General features: G+C 40.7%; 1 protein-coding gene across 1 annotated transcript; it reads left to right on the forward strand.

The window, feature by feature from the left end:
* Positions 1 to 290: 290 nt before the first annotated feature.
* Positions 291 to 2,356, forward strand: LOC112186055 (60S ribosomal protein L22-3). The gene is made up of 3 exons (XM_024324405.2): positions 291 to 432; positions 946 to 1,188; positions 2,044 to 2,356. The coding sequence occupies exons 2-3, from the start codon at positions 959 to 961 to the stop codon at positions 2,186 to 2,188; spliced, it is 375 nt and encodes a 124-aa protein (XP_024180173.1). The 5' UTR covers positions 291 to 432; positions 946 to 958; the 3' UTR covers positions 2,189 to 2,356.
* Positions 2,357 to 13,649: the final 11,293 nt, after the last annotated feature.

Here is a 13,649-nt window from a genome sequence, read left to right on the forward strand (position 1 = left end):
TAGGGTCTAAATACCAAATGATGACCCCTAAATGTAATTGGAAACAAATTCAATGACAAAACAAAACCAATTCAACAACGTATTTAGAGGAATTTTTTTTTTTTTTTTGGTAATTTTTTTTGGGGTCCTATTCTAACTCAATTTTGATATTGAGATTTAACCGCGTAGAAATGAAAAAAAAAGAAGATATTATAGGGCTTATATATTGAATGAAAAAGGAAAAACACTATTTGTGGCCAACCATGCCACGCGTCAGATCTCTTTGGGGGAAAACAAAGTATTAGCGTACACATGTTTGCAGCTGATTACTCCTCGCCAAGTAACCTAAAACCCTAACCTCCTCTTCCTCTTTATATTAGCACATACGGTGCCGCCTCTTCTCTTCCCTCTCAGTCTTCTTCACCCAGAACCCCTTTCACCTCTCGCTCTCCGGTACGTCTCTGTCTGCTCGTTACAGATATTATCTTTTGAATTCTGTTTCTGGGTCCATTACAGTTTCTCTTATCTGGGTCGCGCTTTACTTCAACTACTGTATTTGAGATTCCATTGCAAACTACAAGCCTAACTTGTTTTTTGTCGTTGAAATTTTAGTTTGGGTGTGTTTACCCTGAGTTGGAAATCACAATATAGAAATCTGCAGGTCTTTACTAGCCTGTCTTCAACTGGGGGAATATAGTTATTGGGTTTGCAGATGTAATCGAAATTAGAATTGTAGAAGAGTGGTATGTTTGTGTAATGGTGTAGCTTAGTAACTTGGCCTTGTGTATATAAGATCGTGAGAAGTGTTAAGGGTTGTGAAGGTATAATTCAACTGAATGAAAGTTAATGATGATTGTGTTTCAATAATGGGATTTAAATTTTGGTTCTTGCATCAAGGATGGTTTTTCGTGATGTTGGAATATATGTGGTTTATAGATGTGAGTTTGATTTGGGTGTGGTTTGCAGAAGATAATTGACAATGAGTCGAGGAGCTGCAGCAGGCCCCAAGGGGAAGAAGAAGGGAGTGGCTTTTACCATTGATTGTGGTAAGCCAGTAGAAGACAAGATCATGGATATTGCATCCCTCGAGAAGTTTCTCCAGGAGAGGATCAAGGTTGGAGGCAAGGCTGGTGCCCTTGGTGACGCTGTTACTGTGACTCGTGACAAGAGCAAGCTGACCGTCTCCTCTGACAACAACTTCTCTAAGAGGTAATTCAGTGCATTTTGGTTTGTACTTGTAATATCAAATGGTATTTTGTGGTTAATTTATATTTTGGTTTAGTTATAGTTTTTCCTTCGAGGTGAAATCTTTGTGGAGTATCACTTGCCACTTTGGTGATGATACTTGTGCTGCTCATAATTGTCATACCTTTTTAGATGATATCGGAAATTAATCTGCATTAGCCCTCTCAGGGCGAAAGCTCTGTTGTTTTGATTTTAACTTCATTGGTATTTTGTGGTTAATTTATATTTTGGTTTAGTTATAGCTTTTGCCTTTGAGGTGAAATCTTTGTGGAGTATCACTTTCCACTTTGGTGATGATACTTGTGCTGCTCATAATTGTCATACCTTTTTAGATGATATAGGAAATTAATCTGCATTAGCCATCTCAGGGCGAAAGCTCTGTTGTTTTGATTTTAACTTCATTAGTTTAATTAATTTAATCTTCTCCAGTGTTCCTAGAAGTAACTAAGATCAATACAAATGATTGTTGTGGTTCTCACTTTTTGAGAACCCTAGCCTTTACATGGTCTTATTATTGTAGAAATACTAAACTTTTAAAGTCTAGCAGAAAACACTGACACTTTAGCCCCCATGTTCTAGTCTGGTGATTGTGTCTAAGTCTTTGATCCAACACTTTAAAAAGTATACGACAGAGTATTAGTATTCTCTTGGCATCATCCTACTGTTCATCTGCGTTGTACCCATACCCAGAATTGTTACGGAGTGCATATTACGACATTATGAATACATCAATCTTAAAATCAAAGTTTCTCCCTCAACTATATAAGCACATTTATTTTTGTACAACAAGTTGATTTAGTCTTTTCCTTTGTGGTTCAGATATCTGAAGTACTTGACCAAAAAGTATCTGAAGAAACACAACGTCCGAGACTGGCTTCGTGTTATTGCTTCCAACAAGGACCGAAATGTCTATGAATTGAGGTACTTCAACATAGCTGAGAATGAAGCAGAGGAGGAAGATTGATATTCGGGAATATTTTTGTCGAACCTTACTGTTTTCTTTGTGGCACTTTGGTGAATTAATGCCGTTTTGCAATTTTGTTTTCTTAAATCTAGTTGTGAGATATTGCTACTATTGGACAAGATTATAAGGTGTTCAATTCATGTTTAACCAATTGATCGGGCTTATCAATTTTTCCTGGTCATAATTGATCAGTGGAGCATGACTTGAATCAACTAGTCTACCCTCAAAGCTCAAATTAATACTACCACAGCAAATAGCAAAAGATAAAGAACTCTGAAATATGTGATACTAAGCCAAGACAACTCTTTGCAGTCGTTTGTGATATTTCTGTGTCTCGTGAAGCTTCACTGTTTTGCTAGCTTCACTGAAGTATGTGATACCACGCCAAGGCAACTGTTTGCAGTCGCTTGTGATATTTCTGTGTCTCGTGAAGCTAGCAGGCATACAATTTTTCGTTGTAGACACTGGGTAGGCACGCTTGCTCTCAACGTTTTTTGTTCTGAGGATGATATTGTACATCTGTCTCATCCATCTTACATGCCGCTAAAGTCATTGGATTTGCACCTTTTCTCAGTTTATAAGTAGGACGGATTGGATCGAGTGTAATCAGAATGCATGCTAGTTGGCCTCTCTGTTCAACCTCTCTGAACGTCATATACAATTATAAGGAACAACTTTTTGTTATGCTTTTAGGATATTGGGGGGAATTAAAGGACTATGATTTTACGAAAGAATTATTTTAAGGCTGCAAGCCTGTTTTAATCGGGCCCTTGCTAAGGGAAGTTTAAGAGCTATGACTCTTGGCATTGTGATTTTTGATACTCCATCCCTTCATGCTGCTAGTGCCTTCACTGATGATCTTTATGATCTCTCAAGAGGTAGGAGAGTCGGAACAGGCGTGTGAGATCATAGACTTCTATCGTTGAGAGGTTCTGACAGTCTAGTTTTGATTTTGACAAAACCCCTTTGATGGGATGAGTAAAGTATGTCCATCGCTACTCAATTGGTTTATAAACAATTATGGAGACCAATGACAATAATTCTCTTAAAAACGTTCGTTTTTGTTTTTGTTTTTATTTTTATTTTATTTTTGTAAATTTTAGTGATACAAAACAAATGGGGTTTTGCATTTAAAATAAAAAAAATAAAAAATAATGGAGTTTTGTATATGTTTCTCAAATTGAGTTTAATACATTTTTTAATAGTTGATGGATCTTATTAACACTTCTTGTGGTTAAAACTATTGTGATCGACTCTAAAGTAACTATGTAGCATGATAATTACTGCAAGCGGCCTAGTGATTTTTGCCTAGTTGAGTGCACTCCCATACTTAGGTTCGAAGCCCGAAGCTGTCAAAGTGGCCAGACACTATGCTGTAATACACAGTTGGAGCATTTCACATGCACCGGAGGGATTAATCTTTGGGCCTAGGAAGTCTTTGGGACACCCTTGACTAAGTCAAAAAAAAAAAAAAAAAAAACCATGTAGCATGACGAAATATATGTATTTCAGACTATTTATATTCCTACCTAATTTCATGGTTTTTGCTCCCTTATTATTCATACTAGCCCCTTAAGCACATGTCAATTGACTTTTGTTTTTATTTTTTTAAATTAAATTCTCTTTGTTTAAGGATATCTCTATTTGTGTTTAATCCAAACTCTAGGTTACTTGACCTAGTGGTAATAGGGTTCAATTAGAAGAATCTAGAGATTATCTTTTCTTGTATGATTCTATCTCTATGCATTGTAATCCTCTATATAAAGAGGCCCCTATTATCAATGAGAATACAGAGCGATTATCTCTCAATTTCTGATTCCCTAAAACACGTTATCAGCACGAAGCCCTAACCCTGAAATCCTAAATTCGTAGCCTACAAATCCCAGAAACCACCGCTGCCCACCTTAAAGATCTCAACTCCAGGAGTCCAGAACCGGCGGCCCCACCCCCAGAACTGGTCGGAAAACCACTGAACCGGCCACTGGAAGTAGTGAAAGTCCCTCTGCCCGGTTCGAAGCTTTCCTCCCTGCCAACTGCTACCAAACTTCACCAGAAGCTGCAGCCGGACCCCAGATCACCGGAGCAGAAAAATCACCACCGGAACCGGCCTAGAACCACGTGAACTGTCCGCCTGAACCACCGAACCGCCGCCTGAACCTGTGCTTCAGTCAACGTCAACCTCCGGTCAGCCCTAGGCCCAGATCTAAGTCCAAGGCCCAGAAGCGGAAGTTCAAGGCCCAGAAGCCCTGCAGCCCGAAGCCCAGCAAAGCGGCCTACTGACGTCAGCGTCCACGCAGGCACACAGTCAGCATCCAGTCAGCCCTGCCACGTCAGCTCTGATCTGCCATGTCAGCACCCCGGTCAACGGTCAGTCAACGCCGGTCAACCCTCCGGTCAACACTTTTCGGCAACTTTTCCGGCGACATTTTTCCGGCCAACTTTTCGATCAAGTTTTCTGGCCATCTTTTTAAGGTAATTTTTCTAAAAGTTCCCGTTTTTGAAGTTTTTTTTTATTTTCTTCTTCTTTTCTCGGGGACTTCTAACATCTATTCTTCTACCCCCCTTTCTTCTTTATAGGGGAGACCAAAAGCCGAACTGTGGGGGTTCGTGCTCACTCCAAGCTTGGAGCTTGTAGCTTGTAGCTTGTAGAGTCCTCCAAACTTAGAGTTTGTTGAGAAGAAAACGATCGACCACATACATCGTTGTTTCGATCTAATCCAAAACCCTTCTTGGAATCGGATTTTCTTGGAAACGAATACGCTCAGAAAATCCCTAATTTCTTGGAAGCGATTACGCTTAGAAATTTAATAGCTTTTCGTGGTAACCTTTTTCGCTCCGAAACTAACCCTAATCTTGTGTTGTTTTTCAGGATGAGTTACCTGAACAAGCTGAACTTTGTTCCACTAGAGACAATTGGCGCAGGATACCATAGGTGGGTCCGAGATGTGCGCCAACATCTTAAGGCTGATGGACTTGTGGAAGCCATCCAAGAGCCTAGTCAGAACGTGCTCTCCATTGAGCAAGCTACTGCTTTTGAAGCAAAACAAGCTAAAGCCATAATTCTCATGACAAGGCACATGAATGACGCGCTCCAAAATGAATACCTCAATAAGGAAGACCCAAGAAAGCTATGGGTAGAACTTGAGCAGCGATTTGGCAACGTTCGTGACTCCCTGCTTCCTGATTTAGAAGTGAGATGGCACAGCCTTCGCTTTTGTGATTTTAAGTCTGTGCTTGATTATAACTCGGAAGCTCTTCGTATCAAGTCTCTGATGGAGTTTTGTGGCCAAGCCATAACTAATACGATGTTGATCGAGAAAACTCTCTCTACCTTCCCCGTCTCTGCACTGATGATTTCAAAGAATTATTGGATTGATGTAAATGCAGGACGTATCACAAGGTTTCATGAGCTCATTGACGCCATGAACGTAGCTGAAAAGCATGATAATATTCTTGTGAAGAACTATAATGCTAGACCCGTGGAAACTAAGCCTATTCCGGAGTCTAACTATAGTCACGCCCCCAATGGAGGACGCAAGGAGCGAAACCCTAAGAGTAGGGACAATTCTGGACATTCTGGTCCATATGTTCGCCCTAAAGAGGAAGGAAATCGTCGAGAGAGGCGTGCACAGAACCGTGGAGGTCAACGTGTGAAGAGAGAGAGAGGCGGAGCCTCCGACCATGGTGGTAACGCCACCAAGAGCATAGGTCATCCAAATCGCGCCCCAATGGCGCCTCAATCAAGGGAGCCTGACCATAATGATGTTTGTTTTCGATGTGGATCAACTGAACATTAGGCCAAAACATGTACCGCACCCCAGAATGTTGCAAACGCATACAAGACGTATCGTGAAGCAAGGGAAGCAAATTACATGGAACAAGAAGATCAAGATATATGGCGATCTAGATCTAAGGGTGGAAGACTACAAGGATCAAGACCCAGAAACTGGCGATTTTGATTAAGTCTTTTTATTTTCCAAGAGATGTAGGCGATTGCCATATTACTTTTTATTGGATTAGATTTTCTTTGATCAAAGAAATAATGATGCACTCCGTTGGCTTATGAATAAAATTTCGAGTTCTTTTCATTATGACTCAATTTTGATTCTGAGCATATTACTTTGTGACTACGATGGCTGGGCCATCAATATTAATTTAAGGACATGGAATAGCCCAAGTTCTACTTGCCAAATGGCACCTTGATTACAGTTGTCACAGAAACTCTCTACGCTCTTAGGGCAAATCGTACCCTATGAACAACCAATGAATTCCATGCGAAAATGCATGTAGAGAACGGAAATGAGTTCCTTTGCATCACCTCTAATGATTACGAACAAAGACGCATCTTAGAGAAGTTTATGTGTCTCTCTAGTGGATTCTATGTCACTATTCGAGCTATTAATCCAATAAAGTTATGAGAGAAGATCTCTTGGATTTAGACACATATTGGCTTTGTCATGGCAGAATAGATCATCCTAGTCATGATATGATGATCCGTCTACAAAAGACTTCACATGGACATCATTTCTTTCGAGCGAAACGAAGCATGAATCAAAAGTTAATTTCTAGACTACGTGTGACCGACACAGCTGCCTAGGGCACTGCCTCCATCCACCACCAGCCTAGGGCTGGCGCAGTCCTTATCCATGACGCTATGGAAGGCGTCCATCATGGTGATGGTGCCCCAGGTGATGCTGCAATCACCAACTTGCTTCAAATAGCGTTTTAGACGCTCAGGCCTAACCACAATACTCAATGGTTGCTTCTAAGGCCTCTCGCTCATTTTACAAAGCCCGTTCCTTAGGGAAACTAGGACTAAGACCGTCCTATGCAAAAGATATAACAATACTCATTCTGTTCTTACAAAGAATCCGTAGGGATTTTGTGGATTGATTCAACCAACTTGCGGACGCTTAAATATTTCATGATGTTGGTTGACACGTAAACACGCTGGTCACGTGTTGTGCCATTGTCCACCTATAAATGCTGCTTACGCTACACTCCTAGCACATATCATATGACAACGGGCTCACTCTCCAGATTATCCTATTCAGTCACTTGGATTTGACTATGCTAGAGAGTTTACATTGAAAGACTTTTGATGGATATTGCAATGGGCTTGATGTTGGACATCATATTCCCATGTACACACCCAATTGGTCTCGCGGACACGACTACGATGGTAGTCCGAACATTGGTAATGCGCACCAATCTTCTTACATCCGCTTGGGGTGATGCGATATCGCATGCAGCTATGCTGATTCGTCTACGACCTACCACCACTCAATGTACCTCTGCGTTACAGCTAGTGACTGGGTACACGTCTTTTGTACTTACGCACATTTGAGTGAGCCATTTATGTGCCAATTGCGCCGCCATAGCGCTCTATGATGGGTCCTTATAGACGAATGGGCAACTACATTGGATTTGAGACTCCAACAATCGTCCGCCACTTAATGCCCTTGCCAGACGATCTCTTTACCGCTAGATTTGCGGGTTGTCACTTTAATGAGACAGTCTTCCCGTCGTTCGGGGGAGATAAGAACACAGATGTTCAACAAGAACGACAGGAATTGCAGTGATCTGTCCCCACTATGTCTCATCTTGATCCATATTAAAGTGACGAGATCACACAAATATGCTGCAAACATGCCTGCAAGGAAGGACGTCTCTACGAGAGGACGTAGCGCCACCCTACACGGTGGTAGGCATGGCGCCAATGCCAAAGAGAGTGGCACTCTGGCGTTACAGGCCATGGCCCCAGCTAGGATGCTTGGGAGGCCCGTGGGTTTGAAGGATACTTTGGCACATTCCAATCCTTGAATCATCGACACTCAAAATCCGCCTCATGAGAATCTTCCAGGTTATGGTTATCGTTGGGGGACGCCTCAACATCAGAACATATTCCTGAGAATATAGAGCTCTATGAAACTTACACTAGTGTACATGAGACGTGGGATAGAAACTCCATCATAATTGATGATGTAGTTGTGCATTTCATTGCGCATGAGTTTGTTGAGTCCAATGATATCGAACCACGCTCCGTTGATGAATGAATGCCAACGTAGAGAGTTTTGGCCTAAATGGAAAGATGCGATCCAGGTTAAGATGGATTCTCTAACGAAGAGGAAGGTTTTCGAGCTAGAGATGCCAACACCTCCTAACATAGAACCTGTTGACTAATGAGTCTTCGTTAGAAAGCGTGATAAGAAAAAGAGATGGCAATCTCACCTTATGGCGCAAGGCTTCTCACAAAACGCCCTGGAATCGACTACAATGAGACATATTCTCTCGTAATGAATGTCATTGCACTCCACTACCTTGTCAGTTTGGTAGTTTCCGAATAACTGAACATGCAGCTTACAAATGTGGTCACTACGTATCTCTATAGGGATCTAGATACGGAACATACATGAAGGTTCATGGCGAACTTCATTTACCCAAGTCAAGAGGTTCTAGACCACGGAGCGCATTTACAATAAGGTTGAAACGCTCACTAAAGTGACTACTTGATTGGAAAGGGATATGCCCACGAGTTTCTATAATAAGTTTCAGATTCTATCGCGGTTCATGTTGGACATGATCTTCATTAAAAGCCCTTAAAGAGTTAAGGGAAACCGTTGAACACTTGAAATCTGAGTTTGAGATGAAGGATTTTGGGAGAACACGATTATGTCTCGGTTTGGAACTTGAGCATCGTGTCGATAGATGCTTAGGCATTTTGACAAGGTCAAGCCTTCAAGCACCCCCATGATCGTCCGTAGTCTTGATCTTGAAAAGTATCCTATTCGTCGAAAGGATGATGACGAAGATGTGCTAGAGGCAGAAGTGCCTTAATTAGTTCAATAGGCGCATTATTGTACTTAACCCAATGCACAAGACCGGACATCTCATATGTCATGAACTTGTTAGCTAGATATAGCTCTGCGCCAACGCGACGCTATTGGATTGGTGTAAAAGATGTCTTTCGATACTTGAGATGTATGAGTGATATGGGCTTGTTCTATCCCTACAAAGAGATGATGGATTCGGACCCATCACACACCAGGAACGCCGCCAACACTGGCCTGCGTCCATTATCCCCATCCCAAAACGGCATGTGTTTTGGAAGGTTTTGCTGATGTTGGGTATCTCTCTGACCCACACAAAGGTCATTCCCAATCCGGTTAAGTGTTCACTATGGGAAAAGACCGTGACATCTTAGAGGTCTACAGAATATTACCTAGTCGCTATATCTTCGAACAATCCAGAGATCATTGCTCTTCACGAAGTGGTTCGTGAATGTATATGGATTGGATCCATAATTACGCATGTTCGAAGCAATTGTGGTTTGAAGTCTACCACAGATGTGCCTACGAGCGTTTAGGATAATGCTGCTTGTTTTGAACAAATGAGGCAATGCTACATCAAAAGCGACAAAACCAAGCATAATCAGCAACAACAGACTCTCCTCGAGATCAAAGTGAACTAGATTCAATCTGAGGATAGTGAGGCAGACTTGTTTACTAAGTCATTGCCCAAATCCACGTTCGAGAAACATGTGGCAAGAATTGGCTTGCGGAAATTATCTAAACTCCCATGATCGTAGTCATCAGGGGGAGGCGCAGACATCAGGGGGAGATGTCTACATGTTCACCTCGAAACGTGAAGGGTGTGTTGTGTTCTTTTTCCCCTTCGACCGAGGTTATTTTTGTCCCATTGGGTTTTTGTTACTTGGCAAGGTTTTTAACAAGGCAATGAGAGAAGCACCGCGTTTGGACAACACAAGGAGGAGTGTTTAAGGATATCTCTATTTGTGTTTAATCCAAACTCTAGGTTACTTGACCTAGTGGTAATAGGGTTCAATTAGAAGAATCTAGAGATTCTCTTTTCTTGTATGATTCTATCTCTATGCAATGTAATCCTCTATATAAAGAGGGCCCTATTATCAATGAGAATACAGAGCGATTATTTCTCAATTTCTGATTCCCTAAAACACTCTTCTCATTTTGGGAAAGTTTCTTTTTTTTTTCATGGGAGGTATTGCAATTTTTTTTTCATGGGAGGTATCTCCCAGCCAGACCGGACGCAGATCCCAGCGCCCTCAGTCCACGATCCCCATCTTTCCCGGCGGCCTCCACTAGATCCCAGCCCACATGCCCGCGCATCTGCGCAGATCGCTCCTCCAGCCCGATTCCTGCACAATTTCGGCCGGACCACCTTCGTCTTCTCCAGGCCATCTTCTCCAGTCGCACACCTGCAACCCATCTCCGACGCAGCCCTGTCCCAGCCCCAACGCAGCACCAGCCCAACACCTGCAGCAGCCATTTGAACGCTGGCAGCAGACCTTTCGCAAGAGAGTCAGAAAAGAAAAAAACCCAGAAGAAGAAGAAGACGTGATCAGGCGAAGGAGGAAGAAGAAAAAAAAAAAAGAGGAAAAACTGTGACCCGGTCCAAAGAAAAGAGCCGGCCCAATTGTCAAAAAAAAAAAAAAAAAGCAGGCCCTGAAATGAAAAAAAAAAACAGAGAAAGAAAAGAAAACATGGAGAAGGCCCAAAGTAAAGATCAGGCCCAGGGAAAAAAGTGCTAATTCTCAGCCCAAATCAGCAGGCCCATCAGAACCAAAAAAAAAAAAACACATCGCTACGCACGCCTGCATCAACACGCCCGTGCGCTAGGACTGTTTTATTTTCTCGAAATCAAGTTTGCTTTCTTTATTTTATTTTATGATTTTAATCAAGCATGTGAATTTTATTTTCTATTTTTTTTAAGCATGCTTTATACCTTATTGTTTATACATTTATTACATTTTATTATTGAGCATGTTTAGTTAGATAAATTTAATCATTTAAAGTATGTCTTGTTATTTATGCTTTATATGATTATCTTTAAGCATGATTATATATTTTATTGTTTATATTTTGTTATATATTAATTATGCAATTTTAAAGCATGTTTTGTGAATTTTATTTACGCTTATATAATTATTCCTAAGCATGCCTTTATATTATGCTATCGTTTGTATTTTATTTTACGCATGATATATTATTACTATTATTATGTGTAACATATATATTTGGTATATATTTGTGAATTTGAGCATGCCATGTAGTTTATTTTTATATATGCTATGTTTTATTTATTATTAAATGTGTTATAGTTATTTTTGTAATGCAACATATAAATTTTGCCATGATAATGAAAATTCATGTGCATTATACACACACTTACTGTGATAAAGTATTTTCACATAGCATTGAAAAAAAAAAAAAGTGACCATTACGAATCTTGGTCTTGAAATCTAATCATACGTTTGGAAAATAATTAACGTGGATGTCTTTATAACTGTGTAATTTATTTATTCTCTCTTGTTTATGTAGATGGCTGATCCAACTCGACCTGAGTTTGACATTTTGGACTCAAACGGACTTGAGTACCACCGTTGGGTTTCCGATGTAGAAACTGCCTTTGTGGCAAGAGACTACACTGCCACCATCAAAACTCCCACTGACCCCAAAGACGATGGACCGTCTGATAAGGTGAAAGCAAATGCCTTAATGTTTTTGAGGCGACATATTGATCCTAGCCTACGTTGGGAATACATTCAGTTGAAGACACCCAAAGAACTGTGGGATGCCCTTAAGGGACATTTTGGGAACATTCATGACACATTGCTTCCAGAACTGACCGTTCAGTGGAATGAAATCCTTCTGCTTGACTATAAAAGGGTAAATGACTTCAACATGGATATGTTGCGTCTAAAAGCACGTCTAAATTTCTATGGAAAGGAACTCACAGAAGATGATATGATCCAGAAGACTCTTTCCACTTTTCCTACTTCAGCAATTATACTAGCGAACCAGTATAGGCTGGAGTATGATAACAAAAGAATCACAACCTTCAACAAGCTGATCAACCTACTACAAGTGGCTGAGAGGCATAATGAGGTTCTTTTGAACAACAATGCCAGGCCTGTTGGGACAAAGAAAATTCCTGAGGCTAATTATGGCAAAGTGAAAGGTGGAAAGAACCTCAATGCAAAGGAGGTTGGACGTGCTGATCCCTACCCATGTGGCAACAATGCACCACGTGGCAAGGGACATGGGGGTCGTGATATGGGTCGTGGAGGCCCTCCCAATGTATGGCGCAGAGATGGTGGTGCTGGCCCTAGTGGTCATGGAAACAAGGTGCAAAGGGCACCTAAGAACCCTTCAGTCAAACAGAATAGAGTTGGCAATGAACCATGCTATAGGTGTGGAGTCATTGGGCATTGGTACAAGAACTGCCAAGCAAGCAACAGAGTAGCAACCAATTACAAGAGGTATAGGGAGTCTAAAGCACAAGAGGCTCACTATATGGAAGAAGGAGGCCATGACCCAGACGTCAACCTCACAATTGCAGACTTTAATGGCAACAAGGAACTTGCTCAGTCAACCGATGCCCCAAATTTTGACTGATCTGCTTAATTTACTTTATTTTCCAAAAATAGTTGTGAAGGCATAATGCGTCATTTTTAATTAGACTATTACTTGGTCTTAAAGTTTATTTCAATAATGGTTTGATGAATTAGAACAAGACTTTGATTTGATTATCGTTGGCTTATTAATAAATTTAGAATTTTATTCTAAAGCACTGAATTTATTCAAATTTATTTATTACCCATATTTACATGGTTCGAAATAGCACTATAAAGATGTAAAGCAATACATCTAGAAAAAGAAAAAATTATTTGAATGAAAAGATTATCATTCTACCTACGATAAAAATACTCTAAAGAATATGAGATATATTTAATGTCACAGACGCCCTGTATGCACCAAGAGCTAATCGAACCTTGTTAAGTATCAAAGATATTCGTGCCAACGGTTATCATGTAAAAATACACTGTGAGAATGGAACTGAATACCTTTATATTACCTCTAATGAATGTGGAAGGAAACGCATTTTAGAGAAACTTATGAGTCAATCTATTGGACTGTACCTCACTACGATTCAGATCATTGAATCATATGCTGTCACCAACAATGAAATGTGGGACACTGACTCATACAGGCTTTGACATGACCGCCTAGGGCACCTCGGTCGTGACATGATGATCCATATTTTAAAAAACTCATATGGACATCCCTTCTTTCAAGTGAAAAATTAAATGGGAGAAAAGTCCGCCACACTGCAAAGTGTCGGTCTTAGTACTGCTCAAATGCAGCCATTGCCTTCTGAAGTACCAGAAACACTACCTCCCTCCCATTATGCCTCATTGACTATTTCAAAGGCACATCACTCGTTACGCAAAGCCTACTCTTTAGCAAAAACAGGATTGAGACCTTCCTATGCTAAAAATACAAAACAAAACATTCCATTCTTACAAAGGATACAAAGAGATATCTGTGGATTTATCCATCCAGAATGCGGACCATTCAAGTACTTTATGGTTTTGGTGGATGCTTCGACAATCTGGTCACATGTCGTTTTATTGTCCACA

The sequence above is a fragment of the Rosa chinensis genome, chromosome 1, assembly GCF_002994745.2.
Source record: "Rosa chinensis cultivar Old Blush chromosome 1, RchiOBHm-V2, whole genome shotgun sequence".
Classification (NCBI taxonomy): domain Eukaryota; kingdom Viridiplantae; phylum Streptophyta; class Magnoliopsida; order Rosales; family Rosaceae; genus Rosa; species Rosa chinensis.